Source organism: Puntigrus tetrazona, chromosome 22 (genome assembly GCF_018831695.1).
Source record: "Puntigrus tetrazona isolate hp1 chromosome 22, ASM1883169v1, whole genome shotgun sequence".
NCBI lineage: Eukaryota > Metazoa > Chordata > Actinopteri > Cypriniformes > Cyprinidae > Puntigrus > Puntigrus tetrazona.
Genome location: NC_056720.1, coordinates 4,655,147 through 4,682,401, shown reverse-complemented (window position 1 = coordinate 4,682,401; position 27,255 = coordinate 4,655,147). Strand labels below are relative to the sequence as shown.

Here is a 27,255-nt window from a genome sequence, read left to right as displayed (position 1 = left end):
TGTCAGCTGCCTCAGGAGTCCCATAAGCCAACCAGGCCCGATAGGACTCCTTCTTCAGCTTGACGAACCGGAGACTTTACAGCCACATTTCTGGATGGCTGCGTCGACCAAAGAGGTAGAGAACATAGTCCTTTGGGCTCTGGATCCAGAGTGGGGCTTGTGTTGTCAACCACAAGTTGAACAGTCACTGAAGAATGGAATGACACCAGCACTCACTCAATGTAAGCAGCTATGCTCTCTTGAGGACCATCCTCGGAGAGCTGCGCTATACCAACCAATCTCTATACCAACCATAGACAGAAACACACACACATATATAGAATACTTGCATTTGATACCCTTAAAATTAATATGATTAAAGATGCATGAGATTTGAAAGTAGCTCAATATGCAAAATAACACGGAGGTTTCACCTCTTTACCGCTTTTGATTTAAACCGAAAGTGGCTGTGGTGGGTTTTATTGGTGGTGAAGGGGCTTCTTCCTGTCCTGCTGCTAGTAGTGCTTATCATTCAGCTGGTTTCATTGTGCTACTCAGGACCTCCACCCCCAGACTGCCCGGAGGGCATAACATATGTGTATTAGCTTCTTAAAGAAGCTTCTTACTATTCTTAAAGAATAAAACAAGCAGTAAATGTCCATAAAAGAGCAGTAAAAGACAACAATGAAGGTTGGATTAATGTTTAATGTATAATGATAGTTAGATATTTTTTTACATGATTAAATAAAAATAGAACATTTCAGCTTCTGGATGTTGTGCTAGTGATGAATTAATACAGTAAAACAAAATTCACAATAACACCAAAAGGTAAAAAAAAGAGAACAACCAAGCAGGGAATAAGTAAGAATAAATCAAAATCAAATCCCAAAATCGTAACACAGTGTCCTGTAAGAGCTCTAGCATCAGTTTCAGTGGACGTTTGTTCCTTGTTTTTTGTGGACATTTTCATACACAGCTACTGTCTTTGAATTCTGCAACAAAACATACACTCAATCAGGACTCTTGCTGATGTGACACAATAGCAGTTAATATAAACGGGAAACTGTTTACGCTAAGATTCAACTACACACACAAAACATCTGCTCCATATACATCAGTTTATACTGATGACAGTTGAGCAAAAAGATCTGTCCACTGACCCTCTGATGCTCAGCAAATAAATGATCTTACCTTTTTTTGTTGTTTTGGTCTGCACAATGTTGAATCGGCTCCGTCTTCCTTCTGTGTCTGAACTGCGTTAACAATAATCACAGGTGTGTTAAAAACACATTTTTATTCGCATTAAAAGATTTACAGATGAATTGCTAGCTCTCCTCACCCTTTTTTCTATGTTTCTTGTAGATGCAGCACATCACGGCTGAAACTAAAATCATCAAAGATCCAGCAGTGGACAAGAACAATAGTCTCACAGACATAAAGACTGGAGGATCTGAAGGAGATTGAAAGAACATCTACTCACTTTAATGTAAGTGAATGTGCTGGTCTAATCAACTATGAAAGACAGCTAAGCTAAATAAATAAATGTAATTATCACCACAGATGTAGTCCTACCATTGCATGTGTGACAGAGTCGACTGATGTTCAGATGTGTGGTCTGGTTTCTGATGGGGTTGTTGATCACACAGCTGTAGGTGTTTTTCTCCTGATGTTCCACCTCCAGAGGTAGAGAGAGACTGATGCTGAGATCAGACACACTGATGCTGGACAACAAACGGTTTCCTTTGTACCAGGAGAGAGTCACATGACCCACGTTCACCGCCGAACACAACAATGAACAAGATGATGATGAACATGATGAAAAGTTGCTGGTAATGTTAGGAACAGGCAGACGAACTGGAAAATATTACAGAATAAAGATGGATCACACTTATATTTGGTGTAGCGTGTTGATGGTCAGTAAAATTAATGTATTTCTGTATGTAAGTGTTTGGATTAATGTTAGTAGTTTAGTACAAGTTAGACAATTCAGCTAAAAAAAATCTGTTAGTGACACACAATGTAAGTCAACGGGGTCAATTTATAAACATTATATCAACAATATGGGAGGAAAAACAAACAAAAAAAATGTTAGCAACTTTTTTTGTGTTTTTATACACTATAGACCACTATAGCTAAGGAAATATTAGTTTAGATTTGTAATGCGTCACTGTAAAGTTGTGTTGGGCAGTACGCCATAAATGCTGCAAAATAAGAATAAGAACGTTACAAATTATCAGTATACTTACTGTAGACAGAAACACTAAATGTTTTTGATGACCACTTGACTTTACTTATCTCTACTTTATAAACTCCAGCGTGTTGAGTCGTGATGTTCATGATGGTGAGAGATCCAGTTTGATCCATCTTCAGTCTGTCTCTGAATCTCCCATCAGAGCCATCATATGTGGAGAAGATTCCAGTAGCTTTATTGATTTCAGCTATGAGAGACGTTTCAGCTCCAAATTTCCACAGTATATCATCATGTTCCTGTATTTCGGTAACACCAGTGTTCAGAGTGACAGAATCTCCCTCCGTCACCGACACCGACTGACCGAACACTCCTGAAGAACATTAATAGGTTTTGTTACGGATTATAGTTTACAAAGTGTGAAATCTGTTTGCATTTCACAAGGAATTTTTTTTTCTTTAAAAAACCAGCAAAAAAAACAAAAACTTGTTTTTATATATAGATTTTGTAAAAGACTAAATACAAAGTAGAGCTCACAGTAATAAATTATATAGAAAAAACAGCAAATTTAAATCCTACAGTAGCTTTTCTAATCTGAAATGGAAAGCAATTAGAGATATATTCATAACTTACCAATTAGACACGATAAAAAGAACAAAGCAAACGCGTGAAACATTTTCAGCAACGGTTTAATGACTTGTCTGACCTATTAAGACCTTAAATGTTGATAACCCTCCTAGGGCACACATACACACGCTTTTTGGATGTATGTGTCTGTGTTTAAGTGAGTGTGTGTGTATTTATATATATGGATATGGGTTGTGGGTGCAGCACAAATGTGTTAAGACAGCCTGAGATGTGAAACAAGCAGATCAACATCTGAGTCAAACCGAAACCTTTACTGTGGTGGGATGTTTTCAGAAAAGGTGTTTGATCTGCTGGGTGGACTGATAGCTTTTGCAGGAAAGTAGTCAGCTCTTTAATGTGAGTTTTGCAAGCAAGGGGCATCTTCTTCCTGTCTTTCTGTCATGAACCTCAAAGTTTGACTTGTCTACTCAGAATAGCTTTACACTGAGATAAAATGAATGAATTAAAAACTGTCAAATCGGAGTAACAGGCCAAAATAGATTCTTATCTGAAGATATTATTTCTCTTTATGTACTTATTTAAAACATTGACAGCGGTAAAATCTCTGAAATCAGTGAACTGTCTTGATAAACATTGGCTGTTTTCCAAAAGCATGTCTAAGTATTGTGTAAGATTAAGAAGGACTCAGCTGTAGAATGTAAGTATCAGTCAGCAAGAAACTATTGAACATGTACTACTTTACTGCAGGAAATACAACAATCATCAAGACTTTATATGGTATATTAAGGAAAACAGTTGCTGGGATCTTTATCTCTGAAAGCATGTTCTCTTGATCCAAGCTCCAGTCCAGTCGGGGCTGTAATACAAAGTTGGTCTGCCAACCGCCAGTAAACACCATAGAAGAAGAAGAAGAAGAAGAAGAAGAAGAAGGGAGGCGGTGTCAGAAGTAGTTGCTCGCTGCTGTTAAAATCCGTGGTGGTTGTCGTTTCGATTTCATCTGAAAAGTGGATGGGTGTTTCTTAAAATAATTGTGATAAAAAAATGATAATTGTTGTTATTAGTATTAACATAAATATTATGAAGCGTTATTTTTGGCACAAGTCTGACTTTCACTTTTATTTCGGACTGCGCTATTTTTCCACATGAATTCTGTATTAATTCCAGTGGGAATGTAAAGAGAATGAAGACCTGTGTTTTTCCCGCAGTGTGTCTATTCCTCCTCTATGGTAAGATTTGTTTGTTATACTATTATTTAATTTTAACGATACAAACAAATTGTTCTATGAAGTAGACTGATTATACATTTGTGTTAGTTTTATAGCTGTATCTCTCGCTAAAGCTCTTTTAAGTAGTAGAGTGTAGTCATGGCCATATTTAAGCTCTTTTATTTAGGTTTTCTTTATGTTTGTCTGTCCGCTGTTCAGTTCCGAACAGTCATCGTTTTATACACGATTTCTTAGGATGAATACAGAAACACGAGAAGTTACAGGAACAATGTCACTTAGTTATTATATAGTTATTATATTCAACAGTACGCCCGAATCTTCCGGAAATGTTCTGGTTCTTCCAAACCTCTCCCTAGGTTTAGATTTTGAAGCAAAATAAAGTACATCCATCCAAGAAACAGGCGTCAGATCGTGCGGGGTATTGAGGAAAGATATGCTATGACTTTTTGAGCGATCGGCCGATTTTTTCATTTTACTCAGCTAACCAATCAAAGTCTCGGGATCGCTGTGAAGTTGTCAAGCCACGCCCTAGAAAGAGATCCCATAGACAGCCATTATAATGGTTCAGATGGGTATCTTTGGATCAGAGCGTCATAGAGACATGGGGGTGGGCTCGTTTGACTCGGGGCAGCCAACAGCCAATCATGAACTACTTCACCTGTTGATAGTCACGCCCTGGCAACCATTATCAATGACCTTAGCAACCAAAATCCAAACTTACCTATCTTCAAAACAGGACGTCACAGAGACATGGGGGTGGGCTCGTTTGACTCGGGGCAGCAAACAGCCAATCTCCTGTCCACCCCTTAGCAACCGTTATCAAACACCCTAGCAACCCGAACTCAAACAGGCATATCTTTAATTTGGAAAGTCATAGAGACATAGGGGTTGGTTTATATTATTCATACTGACAAGCAGTCTTTATAATATCATGACTGACAGCTGCCAAACTAGCAACCATACAAAGGACCCTAGCAACCGATTAGCAAGACCTATATCTCTGCATCACAATATCATATAGACATGGGAATTGGTTCTTCTGACTTGTCTGAAGTCCGGTTTGCTAATACATGTTAGTTATGCTAGCAGTACTAAATGCTAACAGTGACTAGCTACATGCTCATTCTTGATGAGAACTCTATAAAACTCAATAGTAAGTAGCAACCGAGTGCGAGTTTTGCCACGGCAAGCACCACTCACATTTTATTCAGGAAATGTACTAAATGTACTACTTCACTGGTTTACTGTTATTTTAGTAACCTTCTAGTTATTTACCTTAAAGGTAAAATTAAGCTATTTATGTGTGTAAAAGTCTCTGTAAATCTCTTTTTTTGTCTCATTTCATCTGTAATAGAAAACCTGGCTAATAATTCTGCACACCTGAGTATAAGGGATTTTTTACTTTCAGACTTGGACAATAATGTATCGCTTACATATGATTAGATACAAAACCAATAATAGTTATTAAGATTGATGTGGTTTGAAATGTTTGTAAAATGTTTTTGAAGGAAAAAAAGACCAGAATACGTTTACATACATGCTGTATGAGAATTAGTGATCCTGTATTTTGAAATAACAGGTAATTAAAAAAACAACACAATTTTAGTCTTAAACAAATAGTATTATTGAGTTATGATATGGATGAAATTTGTGGAAAGTGTCCTTAGTCATCAGGGGTTGAAAAGTATAGGAAATTATTTTTTGTTATTTTTATAAAATGTACAATGTCTCATATTTGTCTGAGAGAATAAGTAAATCAATTATATTAATGTTTTTAGGTTTGCTTACATTCATTATCTTGAATCCAGATTCTGAGTCTGTTAATAAATATCACAACACGTTACTGATGTATATTTTTGTCCCAGATTTATAATTCATGTTTATTTCTTCAACAGCTGTTTCCAGTGTCTGTGCAGAAGTAGTGTCTGTGGAGGGAGATCCAGTCACTTTAAGCACTGATGTGACATTAATACCTCAACAAGGAATAAAATGGTATTTCAATGATACTCTCATCGCTCAAATAACTGGAGGGCAGAGTTCTGTCTGTACAGATGCTGAGTGTCTTGAGAGATTCAGAGGCAGACTGACACTAGACAACCAGACTGGATCTCTGACCATCACAAACACCAGAACCACTGACTCTGGACTTTATAGACTAGTCCTCTTTAGCAGCACAGACAAGATCTTCAGCGTTACAGTCACTGGTAAGTATATATCTCTATCACCTTCACATGCATCAAATGATGAACACAACTCACGCATGCTGTTCACAAAACCATTAATACAGTATAACCAATTAAACACACACACACACACACATATTTATTCAGTTCTGTTCTAATGAGGAGGAAAAAAACGATGTAAGTGCAGGGTCTCTAACTATAAAGATTCAATGGGTAAATATTCATTAAGGGTCTAAGAATCAATCTTCATGAAAACATTTTCACAGCAATTTCTTGTACTTTTTAGTTCCACTATCCCAAATGTCATGTAGCATGATCAGTTTTTTTTTTTCAGGAACATCTGATGCAGATGGAGACGTGTCTGTGATGGAGGGAGATTCAGTAACTCTACACACTGGTGTTAAAATAAACCAAAGTTACAGAATTAGATGGTTTTATGATAACACTCGCATCGCTCAGATAGCTGGAGGTAAGAGTTCTGTCTGTACAGGTGAGTGTCCTGAGAGATTCAGAGACAGACTGACACTAGACAACCAGACTGGATCTCTGACCTTCACAAACATCAACATCACACATGCTGGACAATATAAGTTACAAATCATCATCAGCAGCAGCAGCAGCGGCAGCGTCATTAATAAGATCTTCAGTGTTACTGTCTATGGTGAGTACATAATAACAAGGAAATCATTACACATAATTATTTGGAACGTTTTATTGATTAAAATAGAGGGCAACCAAAGAAAATTAAGTATGTGCATTTACATGAGCGTATAATGTAGAAATCTTCTCACATTCTACACATTCGTTCACACACACACACACACACACACACACACACACACACACACACACACACACATTTTGTTCATGTCATTTGAAATAAAATTACTAAAACAGATGCTTATACTCTCTCATCATGTGCTCCTTTGACCACGTGTTTTTTTTAGTCCCACAATAAAAATGACCAAAACAATTAAGAATTAAAGTAATGCTGGATAATTAAAAAGAACAGAAGCATTATTGAGATACTGATCATTTAATTATATACAAAATCATATTAATTAGGATGTGGCTGTCCCAAAATGTTTTTGTTTTACTTTTTAAAAAATCACTTGTGTGATAGGACTTTTTTTAATTAAATTGTTTTCATTGAAAAGTCCAGAATGACGGACGGTTGTGTAGTGTTTTCCTTTGTCAAAAATATCCTCCAGCGGCTGTTGGTTTGTGTTTCAGGTGTTTCTGCTGTTAAACAAGGTCAAATGAAGAGAAAGTCAGTGAAGGAGGGAGAATCTGTCACTTTAGATCCTGGTCTAGGGAGAAAAGGAGATGATTTGATGACGTGGTATTTTAAAGACATTCTCCTCATTGAAACCACTGGAGATCAGAGTCAGATCTGTTCAGATGATGAGTGTAAAGAGAGATTCAGAGACAGACTGGAGCTGGATCATCAGACTGGATCTCTGACCATCATGAACATCAAGACTACAGACTCTGGAGAATATCTACTGAAGATCAGCAGATTCAGCAGTCGTCGTCTCAGCATCACCAGTGAGAAAATATTCAATGTTTCCGTCACTGGTGAGTATAATTGCACTGTCCCTTGAGGAATTAAAAAAAAAAAGTCACTATTTTTCACTCCAGTAATAATGACTGTCTGTATTTATTGTTCCAGACTCAGGTTTATCTTCAGGTGCTGTAGCAGGAATAGTTGTTTCTGTTCTGCTTGTTGTTGTTGCTGCTGTTGTTAGTCTGAGATTCAATCAGGATCTGTGAACCAGTAGACCAGAATGTAAGTATTACAGTTGATTTAACAAGACATATGTTATATTGTGCAGCGTGATTTAAAAGAACTCTGATACACAGTAAAGTAATTATAAGTGGTAGATAACACAGATAATATTAGAGTAATACCATTGGAGTAATAATAAGGTGGTGTGAAGTATATTTTAAGTAATCTCAAAATTCTTATAAGAAGAATTGTAAAAAAATCTGAAAATTGTTTATGACTTGATTTACGTAATATATTTAATGTAATTTTAATTATTTCTTGAACTTATTTAATGTGGTTTAAAGCAAATGTGTGCTGTTTTTGTATTCTTTTAATCATGCAAACAGAAGTAAACAGGTGAGGTGGTGTCACAAATATCCTAAATAAAGTCAATCATGATCGTTTTTGATCGATATTTATTCATATCACAGCCTTTAAGTATGTTATCAGACGTAACGTGAGGATAAAACACGACTGCAATTCTTTAGTATTTTATGAGTTTCACTTGTGTGTGTGTTTTCTTACAGGATATCCTCTAGAAGAACTCTATTCAGACAGATCTGTGAAGAAATCCTCAACGATTTAAAAGAACCATCAACTGCTGGTGACACGAGGAACAATAATAATGTTATTTTAGTTTGTTAGTTTACTAGTTGTTTTATTTAGTTGTAGTTTACTTGAAATGTAATTGTTCTCAAGTTGTGTATGAAGGAAAACGTGGCTCTTGGCGTCATATCCTGTCAGTATTCACAGCTTCACACGACTAATAGCTACATACTTAAACTGCTCCTGCTTACAAAATCAAAATTTAAAATACAAAAATGATTGATCATAATCCCAACATCCAGTATGGCAGCAAAACATTTCATCTACCTTGAGGGAAGACCTCTTTCATTGTAGACTGTTAAATTTAAAAATACTTCTAGCATAGGCTATTCTTAAACTTAAATCTCATATATAATTTATAATTTATTATAATTGTAGAATTTATTTGACTATTTTGATGTCACATGCCTAGTTTCCACAAGCGGTTACATTTAATACCCCGCATTTCTAATCTGTCGACACATTTTGCTTCGTTTGACTTTAGATTAGATTAGATTCAACTTTATTGTCATTACACACGTACAAGTACAAGGCAACGAAATGCAGTTTAGGTCTAACCAGGAGTGCAATAAGCAGCAAGTGCAGGATATAGGTACAAATATCAATTACAAGTGCACATATGTACAGGAGATAAATATGTGATAAATATGCATAAATTAAATTACAGATGAATGTGTTAATGAAGGAGAAATTATAAAATTATAAAATACAGTTAGCATGTGTAAACAATTTACAGATGGTTATGTACAAACAGGATATGCAGGATATGTGTAGACAAATTTACAAGAGTATGTACAATGGATATGTGCATACATGTTAAGCGGATAAATCCTATACGGATATTTCACATGTCAAAAAAAAAAAAAAATTTTTGGAAACACCTTTTAAAGGATAGTCTTTCTTCAGCAGTACAGTGCTATTAAAACACTATGTGCCTTGGTTTGGTTTTTAAACATGCATTACTTGCTCATGCTTGTTTAACGAAGCCTTTTTCTCAGTTTTGAAATCGTAAATAACTATAAATAACTATATAGCATATATAACACGTTACTAAAGTGGGAAACCTTTGTCCAGTATTAACAGTGGTGTAACACTACATTACAATCTTTTTTTTTTTTTTTTTTGATGATTTTATTGTACAGTATTTCTTTGATGTGGATAAAAATAAATGAATTTTTTTATATTATCTGCTAACTACTTAAAGAAAGTAATACAGAGCAACAGCATTTCAAACATTGCGAGTGTGTGCGCCAAAAAGGTCATATTTTTTGCTTGTTTGCATTTTTGAGACCTTTTTTTTGTCACTAAAAGGGATACGGGAGCTACCTATTTGCATATTAGCTGTGTTAGACTGACATTCCTAAGCTGTGTTGAAGGGATCAGCATTTATGATGTTTTGGTAAGAAATGTTAAATTCTTAAAACATGATACCTTTTTAAAATGTGATGTTTTTGTTGTTGTTGTTTTTTTGTTTTTTTTTATCCCCGCAAAAGTAAAAATAAAATAAATTGTGACACGACACCAGGCAGGAAATTTTATGTGCATTAGGTTTTTCAACTACAAAGACTTCTGCATGGGATTAAACTTGTGTATCCTCACTTAGCACTCCTCTGAAGCTTCCTGCTTGAAGCTTGTCTCTTTAGTTAGATTTATTTAAATGTACCTGCTGATCCCTCTAGTGGTGATTAAATTTGGATCATTAATTAACTATAATACTTCCTAGTTTCGACTTATCGTTCGTTAGGAGTCTGGGTCGCTTAGAGACCTGTTTGGCCAGAACAGACTCACGACACATCTGGGCTAGTGCAGGTCTTAGTCAGAGGCTCCCCCGTAGATCGCTTACTTTAATGCAGCCATCTCCTCGATAGACTCAAAAAGAGTAATTTTTTATGCGTTCCCTAAGTAATAGCATGCTAAGCCAGTTTGCTGGCCAGAAGTCAAGATCTCAAAAACGTTCCCCCCGGCTCCATACATCGATCGTTGACTGACTCACCCTAGCACGCCAACAATGAGGAAAACCTCAGAAGTCACTAACCTACTAGAAAAGTTATTTCAGACAATATTATAAATTAACCAAGATTAACATTTATTTTGCCAGGCAAGAGTAGTTTCCAAATTGGTACAATTTATAGACATTTGCACAACTGATCAGCAGTACAAAAATAACACAAAATAAAACAAACTTAAAAGGTCAGTGTACCTGGTCTTTAGAAAGTACATAGTATGGTGTAAGGAGAGACACACCACACTACGGGCCGATCTGGCTACAGAATCACCTTGTTGTGTTTTGTCACTTTCCTTAAATACTCAGACCAGACAAAGAGATCCCAAATGTAGTTGTAGAAACCTTTTGGTGTTTAGGTTCCCGTGCTCCAGGGTCACACCTGGCTGGAACACGTTCAGAGACCCAAAAGGAGGACACACCTCCTTCTCAGCAGAACACAATTCTACCAAGTTCTTAATCTTCTCCATAATATAAGTGATTACTGTGAAATTGAGACCAATTTACCAATCTTTCAAATGAGACCAAACATGAGAGTGAAGAACAATAGGTTCATAAGACACATGACATATAATACCTTACTCCTAATGAACTCAGGAAGAGCAGATGTAGCACAGGGTACACGTTATATTCAATTAAATGTATTGCTCTTAATATCTTGTTCCACTGTTTAATCTAACTGCGACTCAGAAATATAGGAGCGGCCCTCTGGAGATAGGAAATCACTGGAAACTCACAATCAGGTTTTATAGCAAGTATACTTTTAATCAAATTACCCCCTAAGTATATAAAACATAATAAATAAAATAATAAAACAAAATAAAAGAAAAAAATAAACAAATCACAACGTAAATAAAACAGATTCCAATATAAAATTGAAATGAAAATAACACTGGTTCCTTGAGTACTCAAATGAATCTTTGGTGGTATATTTTCTGTTACTCACACAATGAATTAACTGTAATTTTCGGATATATAATCGACATTCACCGTACAAAATATATCCCTTAAAGAATCCTCTTTCGGAGTAGGTTCAAACCTGTTCAAATCTTTTGAGATTAGTTCCGTTTGTCAATCACTTATCTCAAATCCAACGACGTAGCAGTAATTCACTGTCCACAATGTCTTCTGAAATCCTTTCCTTTTGAAGAGAAAAGGTAAATTTCCAGTTCTGGTAACTTTGGTCTCCTTTCAGATTCGATTCGGTCGGCTCGCCATCAAAGAAAACATCCAACGCAAATCCACGGAAAAAACCTGACCTATTAAAATAAGCCAGCGTTTCAATAAAACAATTTCAAATAGGTGTCATCTCAAAATGATCTTGCATTATGATAAACATTTTGTTTCACAGAATATAACAATAATATTTGCATAAATTGCTTAATATATTACATTTCCTACAGGCTCACGTGTATCAGATACTGCGGCCACGTGAACTGCAACCACGTGCGATTAGCGATCATCAATTTAACAAATAACAGTGCAAAATACACATATACATACATTTCAATAAAGATTTAAACACTTAACTGTAAAAAAAAAATATGTGCATAACCCCAGTTTAACAACATTAAACTGAATAACTCACCATATCCAGTATTCCCTCACGAAACTCAAAAAACAAAATCCTTTGAAACGAAAATAATAACTGGATGTTAGCAATCAAAATCTCCCCTCTTGAATCGCTACAAAAACAAAATCTTTACTTTACTTTTGTAAAGTATATTTTCCTTAATCAGGAGCTCTACTTCAACTACGCAACCTTTCTCCGCGGTTTCCTCATTCTACTTCCTCGTCAGAGAAAAAAAACGCATAAAGCGGCTCATTGGTCAACTACGTCACGTCTACGTACTTTTCTTTTTTTTAATTACTTAATTTAAATTAACAATTATATATGCATGAACTTCCAATAATAAACAAAACTATTTATAAATATGTGCAAAAATAATTGTAAACCTGGAACAAAAGTTAGTCCGGGTTACATTCTCCCCTCCTAATTAGGTATACGTCCTCGTATCCTAAATTAAGGTAACTCAAACCCTACACAATCTTTATTTGAGACTTCTCTATTAGCTCATTTGGTTCTTCCATACCACTCAAAGCCACAACAAAAGCAGTATTTAATCCTTGAAACAAGGACTGAACCACTTGAATTAAGGGATTTCCAAAACTTGGATATGTAAGTATCTTCGGCTTCATTCTTTCTCTACTAGAACGTCTGCACTGAGTTTCTGAAACTACAGTATCGTCTTCAACCAAAGTATGATTAACTGGATCACACTGTCTTTCAGCACTATCGTCCTCATTAGCAACCTCTGGGGTTTCAGGGGGACATATTAACTCAGCAGATTCTGCAACATCAGGTAAATTTCCAACAGAAACTTCAACTGGTATATGTTCTGCTGTACTCTCAGGTGAAGGCTCTTCTTCTGTACTATGCACAGGTAAGGAACTTTCAGAAGTTGAAACAGGGAAGACATTTTCTTGTCTGGGCAAATCATGATAAGTTACAAATCTGATTCCCTTAACTGGACAAGTCCTATACAAAGTATCAGTGGATTCATCATCAAACCCTGAATTAACATTCAACTCTTCTGGCTCTTGTACCTCAGGAGTTGACCTAGTCTTTGCCTTTGAAACTGACTTTGGCTCAGCTAAAGTTACAGGCTCAGAAATGGGCAAAAATCCACAAGGAAGTAACAGGTCTCTATGAAGAGTACGAAGCGGAGCATCCTTTGTTTCTGGTCGAACAGTATAGACAGGTAATTTGTCTGCTCTCTTCACCACAACATAGACCTCAGACTCCCACTTATCAGCGAGTTTATGTTTCCCACGTATTCTAACATTCCTCACCAAAACACGGTCACCCACATCTAGGGTAGATTCTTTCACATTTTTGTCAAACCGAACTTTATTCCTTTCAGCGAGTTTCTGCATATTACGCACAGCAACTTCATAGCTCTCTCTTAAGTGAGACTTTAACTGTTGCACATACTGTGAATGTGATACCTTCTGATTACTCTCTTTCAGCAATCCGAACACCAAATCAAGCGGCAAGCGAGGTTGTCTCCCAAACATCAATTCATATGGTGAAAATCCTGTACTCTCATGCTTAGTACAGTTGTGCGCATGGACTAAAGGTTTAACAAATTCTTTCCAACGACTCTTCTTTCTTTTCCTCCAGAGTTCCCAGCATACCTAGTAGTGTGCGGTTAAATCGCTCTACTGGATTGCCTCTAGGATGATAAGGTGTGGTACGAACTTTCTGGATTCCAGCTATTGCACAAAGCTCTTTAATCATACGTGACTCAAAATCGGGTCCTTGGTCAGAATGTAAGCGTTCTGGGAAACCATAATGTATGATAAAGTGTTCCCATAGGAGTTTAGCAACCCGTTTTGGCTTTTTGATTGGGCGTCGGTATAGCAACAGCATACTTTGTGAAAAAATCAGTAATGACTAGAATATCCCTTGTGTTGCTTTTATCTGGCTCCAGGGAAAGAAAATCCATGCAGACAAGTTCAAGCGGCCTTGAGGCTTGGATATTTACCAAAGGTGCAGCTTTCTGAGGTAAGGCTTTTCTCCGGAGACATCGACAACAGGTTCTTATTTTGTGTTCTACCTCAGAACTCATCCTCGGCCAATAAAACCGAGAAACGGACTAAATCCAGGGTTCTTTCCATGCCCATATGGCCCATCTGGTCATGTAGTTGGTTAACAGCAAAGGACCTAAGTTCCTCAGGCAGCACTAACTGGTAAGAGACAGAATCTCCATCCTGCCGCCTTCTGTACAAAACTCCTTCTTTCACCTCTAGGCGATCCCACTCTACTTAAGTAAGTAAAGCGAAATCAGGAATTTCCTTCCTAACACCGGACGAAGGTTTCTCACCAGATTCCAGGTAGATTAGCACTTCTCTGATAACAGGGTCAGATCTTTGTTTTTCAACTAGCTCTTCGTTTGTCAAGTGAGGTATAGCTGATGACCCATCTAGAACATCTCCTTGTATAAAACAGTCTGGTACTGCATCTGGATGAATTGCAAGAGACATGACCAAGGAGGAAGCGGGATCATTGTTCTGCTGTACCAAATGTCGTTCACAAATAGCTTTAATCACTTCAGTCTCTGCGATACCAGAGGCATTGACATCAGCTGTGTGAAATTGAACAAACTTCTCAATCCTCTCAATTTCCTTTATTGACAAGTGATCATCAGACAGCTCCGCGTGCGGTCGCCTGGACAAACTGTCCGCATCAACATTCTGCTTACCAGCTCGGTACTGGAGGGTGAACGAGAATGTGGACAAGGCAGCAAGCCATCGATAGCTGACAGCATCCAACTTAGCAGTCGTCAACAAGTAAGTCAGCGGATTGCTGTCAGTAACAACTGTAAATGAACTGCCGTAAAGATAATCATGGAATTTTTCTGTTACCGCCCACTTAAGTGCTAAAAATTCAAGCTTGTGCGCTGGGTAACGGGATTCACTATGGGAGAGCCCCCGGCTAGCAAAAGCAATAACTCTCTGTTGTCCATCCTGCTTCTGATACAGCGCTGCCCCCAAGCCTGAGGTGCTGGCATCCGTATGAAGAATGTATGGGAGTTTTGGATCAGCAAAACCCAAAACAGGAGCGGTAGAGAGCTTGGTTATCAAGGTTTCAAATGCTGCTTGACAAGAGGGTGTCCAACGACCACCAAATGGCTCTTTAGGATTGTGATACTGACGGTCTTTGCTAGGCTTTCTGATATTTTTCCTCAGTGGAGGGTATCCAGATGTCAGTTCATTTAGTGGCTTCACAATCTGGGAATAGTCCTTAATGAACCTTCGGTAATAACCAGAAAATCCTAAGAATGATCTTAGTTCCTTTAAATTTTTAGGACATGGCCAGGTTTTTATGGCTTCAATCTTCTCAGGATCAGTTTCAACTCCATGTTCGGAAACAATATGTCCCAGATATTTCACAGAAGTTTGAAAAAACCGACATTTCTCCATTGAAAGTTTCAGCCCATATTCCTTTAACCGATTAAGGACTCGCATCAACCGTCTTTCATGCTCTTCCAGAGTTTGTGAAAACACAATCAAATCGTCTAAAAACACAAGTACTTCCTTTAAGTTAATGTCTCCCATACACTTCTCCATTAACCGCTGGAAGGTACTTGGCGCATTGGTCACTCCTTGGGGCATGCGATTAAATTCCCAGAACCCCAGGGGACACACAAATGCGGTTTCGGTTTATCTGCTTCCTCTACTTCAATTTGGTAATACCCCGACTTTAAGTCAAGCACGGTAAACCATTTTGAACCACTTAGGGCTGCAAATGTCTCTTCAAGGTTAGGTAGAGCGTACGCATCCTTTATTGTCTGCAGATTCAACTTCCTGTAATCTATGCAAAGGCGGACATCTCCATTCTTTTTTCGTACCACCACTATGGGCGAAGAGAAGGAAGACTCTGACTCACGGATAACACCGCTCGACAAGAGTTCCTGCAGATGCTTACGCACAGCACCAAGATCTTGAGGATGAATGGGTCTGGCCTTTGCTTAAAAGGTGTTTCATCCTTTAGCTTGATACTATGCTTTACTTTCTGGGTCCTTCCAAAATCCAGGTCATGGTGAGCAAAGACTTCGGGCATTTTGTTAAGCTGATTATTAATCCGACTCTTCCACTCTTGAGACAATGGTGAATCACCAAAGTTAACGGCAATGTTCGGCTCTTGGGACCCTTCTGGCTTAACATTCTGGGAATCAAACGCTGATAGACTTCCATGAGGTGAACGCACAGATTCCACTGCATATATATCAGCAATGACACATCGTCTTGGAATAGTCACATCGTGTTCAGCCTCATTAGTGATAACCACAGGAAGACATCCTGATTTTTCAGAGGGAAGGGTAAGCAAACAACATTTTACTACAACTCCGCCTGGTAAAGAAGAAAGAGTAGGGTGTTCCAAAACAACCCATTTGTCAACTGGAATTCCAGGTAAATGACAAGTACCATCCAAGACAATTGTTTGACCAGCAGCCAAAGCTTCAGGTATTTGACTCTTCAGTGTAATATGACCAAGAATACCAGTTTCACTTCGCTTGTGTCGTAGTTCAAGATTGTAAAGGATAGCTCTATAGCCATACAACTCTGGCAAGAAGGGTATGGATCTCACTTTCAAATGTTCCTCGTACAAAATATCCAAGGTATTGGTTCCAATTAAAATCAATGGTTGACTGCGAGATTTGATGTCTGGCACCACTAAAGCAATAGTTGGAACTTCAGTCTCGACACCAACAAATTCTGCTGGAAAAGTTATGTTCAGGTGCACATACCCAAGATATGGCACAGAAAGACCGTTTGCCCCTTCTACCTCTAGTAAGTCAGAGAGAGGATGAATGGGGTATTCTGAAAGATACTGCTGATGAAAGGAACTAGGGATTGTGGTAACTTGCGAACCAGTATCAATTAAGCACTGACATTCGTGCCCCAAAATATTAACTAATGCAATGCATTTAGTGCCAATTAAACCTTTTGGTACTTTAACGTTCATGCCTGAATCCTTAGGGCACTGGCTAAAAGTGGAAACGTAAGTCCTGATGGGACTAGCATGTCTTTCAGTTCCAATTCGCCCCTCAATTGGAACTGGTTCTAGTTTAAATGCTCCTCCACAACAGCATTCTGAGATTCCCATTTGGATTGTCTCTCTCTTAACAGCTTGCGTTTTTCAGCTACAAGTTTGGGGTTTGGCTCAGCAGTACAAGAGGCTACAATGTGGCCATCTTCTCCACATTTAAAACAGTACCATGGTCTGGGCTTTTCCACTTGTTTGCTTGTAGGTGCAGTGGTGATGGCTCCAACATTTGGGTTCTGGGATTTCTTTCCTACTGTAAAGCCTTTTCCGGCTTTAGGCTGTGAAGCAAACTTTTTTGAAACTTCAGCCCTGGGAGTGAGTTTCATCAACTGAATCTGAAGGGTGGCTATTTGTTTCCTCAGCTCTTTAGTTTCAGATGCAACTGACAACATGTCAGAATTTTCTGATGGCCTCACTTCATCTACCATCCAGGTTCTCTGAGTATGCACTTGAACACGTTGCTTTGTTCCAGCTAAATGCTGTCTCATGCGCTTTTCTTTGGCAGTGTATTTATCTTCCTCGGTACGCAACATTAATAATAACTGCGCAAATGAAGGTGGACTACCGCGTTTCTGTTCCAAACCCAAATCTGCAATCAAATTATTGTCCCAGCAGCCCCGACAGAATTGCCTTAATAATTGCCGGTCTGCTTCACTAGGCAAAATGCCTCCCCTCCTTACCGCAATGGTCAAAGCAACTTGAAGTCTGGACAGATAAACTGATGGCTTTTCATCTGCGTTCTGCAAAGTATTCATGAACTTAGCTAAAAGTTCATCGCCATCCTCTACAGTGCCAAATGCTGAATCAAGCAACTGCAGGTATTCAGAAGGGGTTGCTTCAGGACCTAAGTGTTTGACTATATCAGAGGCTGGGGGAAAAAGACTGTCTAGAATCTTCCGTGACCCATGAAAACCAGATATTGTAGGATCTTTTAAGATGAAGTCAACACTTGCACGCCAGGTGTCATACTCAACCTCATTTGGAGGCCTGGGAATCCTCCCAGAGAAAACTCTGAGCCTTGTTGATGCAAGTGCTTGTGTATTTACTTCTCCGGTTCTCACCACATGTTCAACAACTAATCTTTGTATATCAGGTGGATTCAGTGCAGTGTAGGAGAGGTAAGAACATTGTCATTTACACGCAAAGAAGCAGATGGAGTCTGTAGTCTCTCTGCTGAATGTGGCTCACTTGCCACCATCTTAATTTCAGGTTGATCCTGATTAATGTAGGTTTCAGGAGCCTGAACTGTAGTACCTATCTCAGTACATGAAGGAACAACAGCTGAGCTCATCTGTGTTAACATGTCACTAAGCATCGTCTCAAACTGAACACCACTTTGCTTTGCTATTTTCCTCAATCCTTCCAGGTAAGACCTAGTAGCATCCCCTCCTAAATGTTTAGTATAAACATCAGACAAGGACTTCACTTCACTGTAAGTGATTTCAGCATCATCAGTCAACTTGTAAATAAAAGGCAACATAGGTTCCAAGGACTGCACTGCACTTCCACTTCTAAACTCAACAATTAGGTTCTTATGAAACTCAGATAGAGGATCTTGGATTGTCACCATATTAGATATGGATCCATGCTTCTGCAATTCCTCAATTAGTTTTTCGTCATCTACAGTTCCGGTTACCCCACTGACTATCACAGCATTAGGTACTTTAATGCCTTTGGCAACAATTTCTTCCATTTTGTCAACAGTTTACTTGGGTTGATTAGAGAGTTTCCAGTAATGCAAAAACCATCTCCTGGCTGGCTCGCCACTTTCCATGTAGCACAGGGTACACGTTATATTCAATTAAATGTATTGCTCTTAATATCTTGTTCCACTGTTTAATCTAACTGCGACTCAGAAATATAGGAGCGGCCCTCTGGAGATAGGAAATCACTGGAAACTCACAATCAGGTTTTATAGCAAGTATACTTTTAATCAAATTACCCCCTAAGTATATAAAACATAATAAATAAAATAATAAAACAAAATAAAAGAAAAAAATAAACAAATCACAACGTAAATAAAACAGATTCCAATATAAAATTGAAATGAAAATAACACTGGTTCCTTGAGTACTCAAATGAATCTTTGGTGGTATATTTTCTGTTACTCACACAATGAATTAACTGTAATTTTCGGATATATAATCGACATTCACCGTACAAAATATATCCCTTAAAGAATCCTCTTTCGGAGTAGGTTCAAACCTGTTCAAATCTTTTGAGATTAGTTCCGTTTGTCAATCACTTATCTCAAATCCAACGACGTAGCAGTAATTCACTGTCCACAATGTCTTCTGAAATCCTTTCCTTTTGAAGAGAAAAGGTAAATTTCCAGTTCTGGTAACTTTGGTCTCCTTTCAGATTCGATTCGGTCGGCTCGCCATCAAAGAAAACATCCAACGCAAATCCACAGAAAAAACCTGACCTATTAAAATAAGCCAGCGTTTCAATAAAACAATTTCAAATAGGTGTCATCTCAAAATTATCTTGCATTATGATAAACATTTTGTTTCACAGAATATAACAATAATATTTGCATAAATTGCTTAATATATTACATTTCCTACAGGCTCACGTGTATCAGATACTGCGGCCACGTGAACTGCAACCACGTCGCGATTAGCGATCATCAATTTAACAAATAACAGTGCAAAATACACATATACATACATTTCAATAAAGATTTAAACACTTAACTGTAAAAAAATATATGTACATAACCCCAGTTTAACAACATTAAACTGAATAACTCACCATATCCAGTATTCCCTCGCGAAACTCAAAAAACAAAATCCTTTGAAACGAAAATAATAACTGGATGTTAGCAATCAAAATCTCCCCTCTTGAATCGCTACAAAAACAAAATCTTTACTTTACTTTTGTAAAGTATATTTTCCTTAATCAGGAGCTCTACTTCAACTACGCAACCTTTCTCCGCGGTTTCCTCATTCTACTTCCTCGTCAGAGAAAAAAAACGCATAAAGCGGCTCATTGGTCAACTACGTCACGTCTACGTACTTTTCTTTTTTTTAATTACTTAATTTAAATTAACAATTATATGTGCATGAACTTCCAATAATAAACAAAACTATTTATAAATATATACAAAAATAATTGTAAACCTGGAACAAAAGTTAGTCCGGGTTACACAGAGGTGAGAAGGGTGTCATAAAGGCAACAGGGGGGAGTGTGTTATTTACTCTTTTGTTCCTTTGGATATCCCTTCTCAGATTAGTCTTATTGAATTTACAGGTTTTGGATTCAGCTCCTTACAGGGCGATATCTGCAAACCACTAAATGTAACTACTACAGAGCAACAGCAAATATTAACCTATTAAGACCGTCTGCTTAAACACAACCCATGTGTGAATCCGCCCCCAAATGTTGATGACCCACACACACACTTTTTGGATTTTGGAGTCACAGGCCAAAATAGATTCTTATCTGAAGATATTATTTCTCTTTATGTACTTATTTATTTAAAACATTGACAACGGTAAAATCTCAGAAATCAGTGAACTGTCTTGATAAACATTGGCTTTTTCCAAAAGTGTGTCTAAGTATTGTGTAAGATTAAGAAGGACTCAGCTGTAGAATGTAAGTATCAGTCAGCAAGAAACTATTGAACATGTACTACTTTACTGCAGAAAATACAACAATCATCAAGACTTTATATGGTATATTAAGGAAAACAGTTGCTGGGATCTTTATCTCTGAAAGCGTGTTCTCTTGATCCAAGCTCCAGTCCAGTCGGCGCTGTAATACAAAGTTGGTCTGCCAACCGCCAGTAAACACCAAAGAAGAAGAAGAAGAAGAAGAAGAAGAAGAAGAAGAAGAAGAAGGAGGCGGCGTCAGAAGTAGTTGTTCGCTGCTGTTAAAATCCGTGGAGGTTGTCGTTTCGATTTCATAAGAAAATTGGATTGGCGTTTCTTAAAATAATTGTGATAAAAACATGATAATTGTTGTTATTAGTATTAACATAAATTTTATGAAGTGTTATTTTTGGCACAAGTCTGACTTTCACTTTTATTTCGGACTGCGCTATTTTTCCACATGAATTCTGTATTAATTCCAGTGGGAATGTAAAGAAAATGAAGGACTATGATTTTCCCGCAGTGTGTCTATTCCTCCTCTATGGTAAGATTTGTTTGTTATACTATTATTTAAATTTAACGATACAAACAAAATGCTCTATGAAGTAGACTAATTATACATTTGTGTTAGTTTTGATAGCTGTATCACTCGCTAAAGCTCTTTTAAGTAGTAGAGTGTAGTCATGGCCATATTTAAGCTCTTTTATTTAAGTTTTCTTTATGTTTGTCTGTCCGCTGTTCAGTTCCGAACAGTCATCGTTTTATACACGATTTTTAGGATGAATACAGAAACACGAGAAGTTACAGGAACAATGTCACTTAGTTATTATATAGTTATTATACTCAACAGTACGCCCGAATCTTCCGGAAATGTTCTGGTTCTTCCAAACCTCTCCCTAGGTTTAGATTTTGAAGCAAAATAAAGTGCATGCATCCAAGAAACAGGCGTCAGATCGTGCGGGATATTGAGGAAAGATGTGCTATGACTTTTTGAGCGATCGGCCGATTTTTTCATTTTACTCAGCTAACCAATCAAAGTCTCGGGATCGCTGTGAAGTTGTCAAGCCACGCCCTAGAAAGAGATCCCATAGACAGCCATTATAATGGTTCAGATGGGTATCTTTGGATCAGAGCGTCATAGAGACATGGGGGTGGGCTCGTTTGACTCGGGGCAGCCAACAGCCAATCATGAACTACTTCACCTGTTGATAGTCACGCCCTGGCAACCATTATCAATGACCTTAGCAACCAAAATCCAAACTTACCTATCTTCAAAACAGGACGTCACAGAGACATGGGGGTGGGCTCGTTTGACTCGGGGCAGCAAACAGCCAATCTCCTGTCCACCCCTTAGCAACCGTTATCAAACACCCTAGCAACCCGAACTCAAACAGGCATATCTTTCATTCAAGCAGTCTTTATAATATTATGACTGACAGCTGCCAAACTAGCAACCATACAAAGGACCCTAGCAACCGATTAGCAAGACCTATATCTCTGCTTCACCATATCATATAGACATGGGAATTGGTTCTTCTGACTTGTCTGAAGTCCGGTTTGCTAATACATGTTAGTCATGCTAGCAGTACTAAATGCTAACAGTGACTAGCTACATGTTCATTCATGATGAGAACTCTATAAAACTCAATAGTAAGTATCAACCGAGTGCGAGTTTTGCGACTCACATTTTATTCAGGAAATGTACTAAATGTACTACTTCACTGGTTTACTGTTATTTTAGTAACCTTCTAGTTATTTACCTTAAAGGTAAAAGTAAGCTATTTATGTGTTAAAAGTCTCTGTATGGAACTGTGTGTCAAATTTTTAGGCAAGTTGAAATCTTTAATTTTGAGTTAAAGCTCTTTTTTTGTCTCATTTCATCTGTAATAGAAAACCTGCCTAATAATTCTGCACTCCTGAGTATAAGGGATTTTTTACTTTCAGACTTGGACAATAATGTATCGCATATGATTAGATACAAAACCAATAATAGTTATTAAGATTGATGTGGTTTGAATTTAGTAAAATGTTTTTGAAGGAAAAAAAGACCAGAATACGTTTACATACATGCTGTATGAGAATTAGTGATCCTGTATTTTGAAATAACAGGTAATTAAAAAAACAACACAATTTTAGTCTTAAACAAATAGTATTATTGAGTTATGATATGGATGAAATTTGTGGAAAGTGTCCTTAGTCATCAGGGGTTGAAAAATATAGGAAATTATTTTTTGTTATTTTTATAAAATGTACAATGTCTCATATTTGTCTGAGAGAATATGTAAATCAATTATATTAATGTTTTTATGTTTGCTTACATTCATTATCTTGAATCCAGATTCTGAGTCTGTTAATAAATATCACAACACGTTACTGATGTATATTTTTGTCCCAGATTTATAATTCATGTTTATTTCTTCAACAGCTGTTTCCAGTGTCTGTGCAGAAGTAGTGTCTGTGGAGGGAGATCCAGTCACTTTAAAAACTGATGTGACATTAATACCTCAACAAAGAATAAAATGGTATTTTAATCACACGCTCATCGCTCAAATAACTGGAGGGCAGAGTTCTGTCTGTACAGATGCTGAGTGTCTTGAGAGATTCAGAGGCAGACTGAAAGTAGACAACCAGACTGGATCTCTGACCATCACAAACACCAGAACCACTGACTCTGGACTTTATAGACTAGTCCTCTTTAGCAGCACAGACAAGATCTTCAGCGTTACAGTCACTGGTAAGTATATATCTCTATCACCTTCACATGCATCAAATGATGAACACAACTCACGCATGCTGTTCACAAAACCATTTCACGAGTTCGCACTTACATATAATTAATCATAGTAACAGTAAAAGTAAGCGTGTTTGGCGTGCTGTCAGGGAGAGGGCTCGGAACTTGGTGGACTACCGAGTCCAGAGTTTTTTCCTCTTGTCCGTGAAAGCGGACAGGGCTCGGTTTCCGACCCGATCCCTGAGAAGAGCAGAGCTCCGGCTTCGAATGGTCCACTGTAATGGCAGCATGTGTGAATGACCCTCGCTGGCGGGAGCTGTCCACGGCGGTGGGTGCAGAGCTCTGGCTTTTGCGGTCTGCTGCTAGAAGCAGTGGGTGCAAGTGAGCGTCTCTTGCGGGAGCGATCCACGGCGGTGGGTGCAGTGCTCCGGCTTAGAGTGGTCCACTGTAATGGCAGCATGTGTGAATGACCGTCGCTGGCGGGAGCTGTCCACGGCGGTGGGTGCAGAGCTCTGGCTTTTGCGGTCTGCTGCTAGAAGCAGTGGGTGCGAGTGTGTGCGTCTCTAGCGGGAGCGGTCCACGGCGGTGAGTGCAGAGCTCCGACTCAGAGCAGTCCACTGTAATAGCAGCATGTGTGAACGACCGTCGCTGGCGGGAGCTGTCCACGGTGGTGGGTGCAAAGCTCCGGCTTTTGCGGTCTGCTGCTAGAAGCAGTGGGTGCGAGTGTGCGTCTCTAGCGGGAGTGGTCCACGGCGGTGGGTGCAGAGCTCCGGCTTAGAGCGGTCCACTGTAATAGCAGCTTGTGTGAATGACCGTCTCTGGCGGGAGCTGCCCATGGCGGTGGGTGCAGAGCTCCGGCTTTTACGGTCTGTGTGGAGAAATTTTTTGATGGGATTCCGAAGTAAAATAGGACTGATTTGAGGTGCTTTTGGAACCAGAATCGAGATACGGGGTGGTTGGAATCATCTGTGAACAGAGGGTCGAGTGGAGTTTTAGTTTAGGATTTCCTGTATTGGAGGAAAGCTAGAAGTGTTTGAAGGGGAAAAGTAGGAGTTTGGAAGTTAAAAATATATATTGTGACGAGTCGGCTGCCCCTCCTCTTTATCGTCACCATCACCCGTCCTTTGTTCGCCGCCCTTCACCAGGCTCCCGGCGGGAGTGGGTGTGTTCGAGAGGAGGCGTGGGTATCGGTCAGGTCTGGCGGCGTGTGTGAGGCGCACCTGAAGGGGATTAGCCTTGTCACCATCGCCGTCGCCGTTAAATACCTGACCGCGTCTCTCCTCGGGAGACCGGTCTCTTCCCGTGCATGCACGCTGGTGTCCTCGTGGGTCAGGAAGGGTGCGCGATGGACCTCACCCGCCGTCCGTGAACACAGAGCTCATCCCACTCTGCCGCCCGAACAACGGCGGCGACGGAGGCGCTGCGGAAGAAGCCGCCGCCCCTCGCGCCCGGACCAGAAGAAGGGGCGCGCGTGTGACCGCCGGACTCCGCCCCTTACCTGGACCCTTCCCCCTGGAACACGGCCTCAACCTTCACTTTCCCCGCGGCACGACGAGGACACCAGATCCCCCCTTTTATTTGGACACTTTTTCCCCTGGACACTTTATTTTGTATTTATTGTTAAATAAAAAAAGCCTCTCCGAGGCCTGACGCCACGCCCACTGTGTCTGTCGTTGGCTCCTCCCGCCACAATATGAAATGCCCATTTTTGGTCTGGTCCGTTTTACTTTGATGAAAAAAGGATACGGTTTCGTGGTCTACGATAGATAGGTCAGAAATAGTGGGGTGAATATTTGGGTCGAATCTGGAGTTGACTGTAAATTCTGAACATCTGAGGAAACCGAAAAAGGCCAGAATGAACATTGCATCAAGAGTGCGGGCAGTATGGATAGAAGAGTAGCCTCTGCGGAGGGTGGATATGCATTTTGAGAGAATTTCAAGGGTGATGGGCATCCTTGAGTCGGATCGGGAAGGATGCCTTCTTTGGATGCCCTTGATTAAAAGTGAAGTCTGAGCATTGGTTATTTGAAGTGAGGCGATGCCATGGATGAGTTTATGGAAAAATTGGATACCACTTAAGTAGCCCTTAATAGAACCGACTTGCAGATTTTTTGAGGTGTTAAGAAAGGAGATGAAAGAAGTGATGGATAGCAAGGAAAAATCAGGGAATTGGAGGTTATACCTTGCCTGGAAAGATTTAAAGCATTTCCAAGCGGTCAGGTAAGATTTCAGGGTTCTGTGAGAAACTGCTTGTAGGATTGAGTCGAGGGAGGCTTCGAGGAGGGACCTTAAAGGATGGTTCGCTGGAATATTAGTTGTGAAAAGGGAAGAACCAGGGTTGCATAGGGTTCCGCTTCTGGCGCCAGCATCCTGGATTTCTGCAAGGATCTGTGCTCTGATGGAATTGGAGACAGGGGTGGGGTCCAGCGCAGCGGCATTTGAGGGCATAGGAAGGGGGTTAGCAGTGGATACTGAGAAAGGGTGGTGGGAAAGGGGAGAGATGGCGGGGGTAACTCATGGGAGCTACTTGTGGGGGTGGGTTGGAGCACACGGCGGCTATGGCAGGGGGATCTAGGGGAAAAGAGTGGAAAAGATAGGGAGGGAAAGAAGAATAGGTATGTAAAGATGATGGGGGGGGGTCTTGAACCTGGGTTCAGACTGGTAGCAGAAAAATAGGGGAGGGGAGGAGGAATAGGAGGTGCTACGGCTGGGATCATCAGTGGAGGCATCTGTGTGTCTGTGCTGGCACCTATGGCTGGCTGGGCTGTGGGAACAGAAATGGACGAGTTAAGTCCTGGAGCAATAGGAGAAACTTGAGGCTGGTAAATAATGGACAGTGGATTGGGGGCTGGTTGCCAGGCATGGTCGGGAGAAACTTGGGCAGAGTACTGTTGGTGTGGGTTCAACTGATCCAATGAACAGAGTGGGTACGGGCTAGGCTGATGGCTTGTGGGGGCTGGAGCCGTGGTGCCTGCTGCGTGGGTTGCTTGCTGGAAACTGGAGGAAGAGCTGCTGGTGTTTGGGTCCTGGGCTTTGCTAGCACTAGCTGGGGGCCTTCTGCCGCCTCCTGTGGGCGGAGGCTTAATACGGTGCAGATGCTGACTTCTCGGTCTTCCCCTGGGAGAATTACGGCTTCTTCTAGTTGTTTCCTTTCTTTTGGCTGGAGGTGAAATGTTTGGCGAAGCTGCGCCTGTTTGATAAGTCGAGTACAGCGAGAGAGGCTCGGCTTTGTTAGTGCGGCGGGAGAATGGAATGTTCGCGTTTACGAGTGCTTGGCGCAAAGCCGAAATTGTCCATTTTGTTGCGGATGGAGCGGAAGAAAAAGCTGCACGGTAGGGAGAAGCTGGGGAAGCTTGAGGACATCTGGGAGGTGGAGGCGAACGTGATCTTAATCGCGTTGGCGAATGGATAGTCGCTCGTGTTAGTTTTCAGCCTCTGGGCGAAGCCACGTACTCGTTTGAAGTTCCGGGCGGGGCGTTAGCGTGCTTGCTCAGCGGAGTCGTGGAGGGCTCGGCGTCCTTGATTTCGTAGGTTTCTGGCGATTGGTCTTGTTTGGACATGCTGAATACCATGCTCGGAACGAGATATCGAGGTAAGAGGCTTGTGCGAATTTATAGTAGGCTTCTCTTGCTCTGGTTGGATAATTGCGTGATTAGGAAACGAGAAGCCAGCCGCGTTAATTATCAGTGCGTGCTCCTCCCGAAATTTGTCCACGTTACAACATCATTAATACAGTATAACCAATTAAACACACACACACACACACACACATTTATTC

General features: G+C 39.7%; 3 protein-coding genes and 1 long non-coding RNA gene across 8 annotated transcripts in view; 1 reads left to right on the top strand and 3 right to left on the bottom strand.

The window, feature by feature from the left end:
- Positions 1–649: 649 nt before the first annotated feature.
- On the bottom strand, positions 650–3,599 carry LOC122327464 (SLAM family member 5-like). Of its 2 annotated transcripts, XM_043222856.1 has the most exons (6): positions 2,801–3,594; positions 2,226–2,540; positions 1,552–1,833; positions 1,319–1,429; positions 1,171–1,232; positions 650–971 (listed from the first exon to the last, which is right to left on the bottom strand). In XM_043222856.1, the coding sequence occupies exons 1-6, from the start codon at positions 2,841–2,843 to the stop codon at positions 909–911; spliced, it is 876 nt and encodes a 291-aa protein (XP_043078791.1). In that variant the 5' UTR covers positions 2,844–3,594; the 3' UTR covers positions 650–908. The 2 variants fall into 2 exon arrangements, with proteins under 2 accessions (XP_043078791.1, XP_043078792.1); XM_043222857.1 differs by lacking the exons at positions 650–971; positions 1,171–1,232 and having other exon boundaries at positions 1,327–1,451; positions 2,801–3,599.
- An 85-nt stretch (positions 3,600–3,684) lies between these two features.
- Positions 3,685–27,255, top strand: part of LOC122327393 (carcinoembryonic antigen-related cell adhesion molecule 1-like) — a 29,145-nt gene continuing 5,574 nt past the window's right edge. Inside the window, exons 1-6 of one of the 4 annotated variants that reach the window (XM_043222730.1) lie at positions 3,685–3,981; positions 5,877–6,185; positions 6,499–6,825; positions 7,398–7,742; positions 7,837–7,953; positions 8,460–10,057. In XM_043222730.1, coding sequence (XP_043078665.1) covers positions 3,936–3,981; positions 5,877–6,185; positions 6,499–6,825; positions 7,398–7,742; positions 7,837–7,937 — 1,128 coding nt within the window. In that variant the 5' untranslated portion in view covers positions 3,685–3,935 and the 3' untranslated portion in view covers positions 7,938–7,953; positions 8,460–10,057. Of the gene's footprint in view, positions 3,982–5,876; positions 6,186–6,498; positions 6,826–7,397; positions 7,743–7,836; positions 7,954–8,279; positions 8,291–8,459; positions 10,058–20,990; positions 21,291–23,171; positions 23,481–27,255 lie in introns of those variants that run through there. The other 3 variants (XM_043222732.1, XM_043222731.1, XM_043222729.1) reach the window with 3 other exon arrangements.
- On the bottom strand, positions 11,280–13,657 carry LOC122327417. The gene is made up of 2 exons (XM_043222772.1): positions 12,129–13,657; positions 11,280–11,799 (listed from the first exon to the last, which is right to left on the bottom strand). Exon 1 carries the CDS (start codon positions 13,616–13,618, stop codon positions 12,581–12,583), a length of 1,038 nt encoding a protein of 345 aa, XP_043078707.1. The 5' UTR covers positions 13,619–13,657; the 3' UTR covers positions 11,280–11,799; positions 12,129–12,580.
- Positions 19,059–20,661, bottom strand: LOC122327603. The gene is made up of 2 exons (XR_006247683.1): positions 19,908–20,661; positions 19,059–19,578 (listed from the first exon to the last, which is right to left on the bottom strand). It is a non-coding gene; the product is annotated as an uncharacterized LOC122327603 (long non-coding RNA).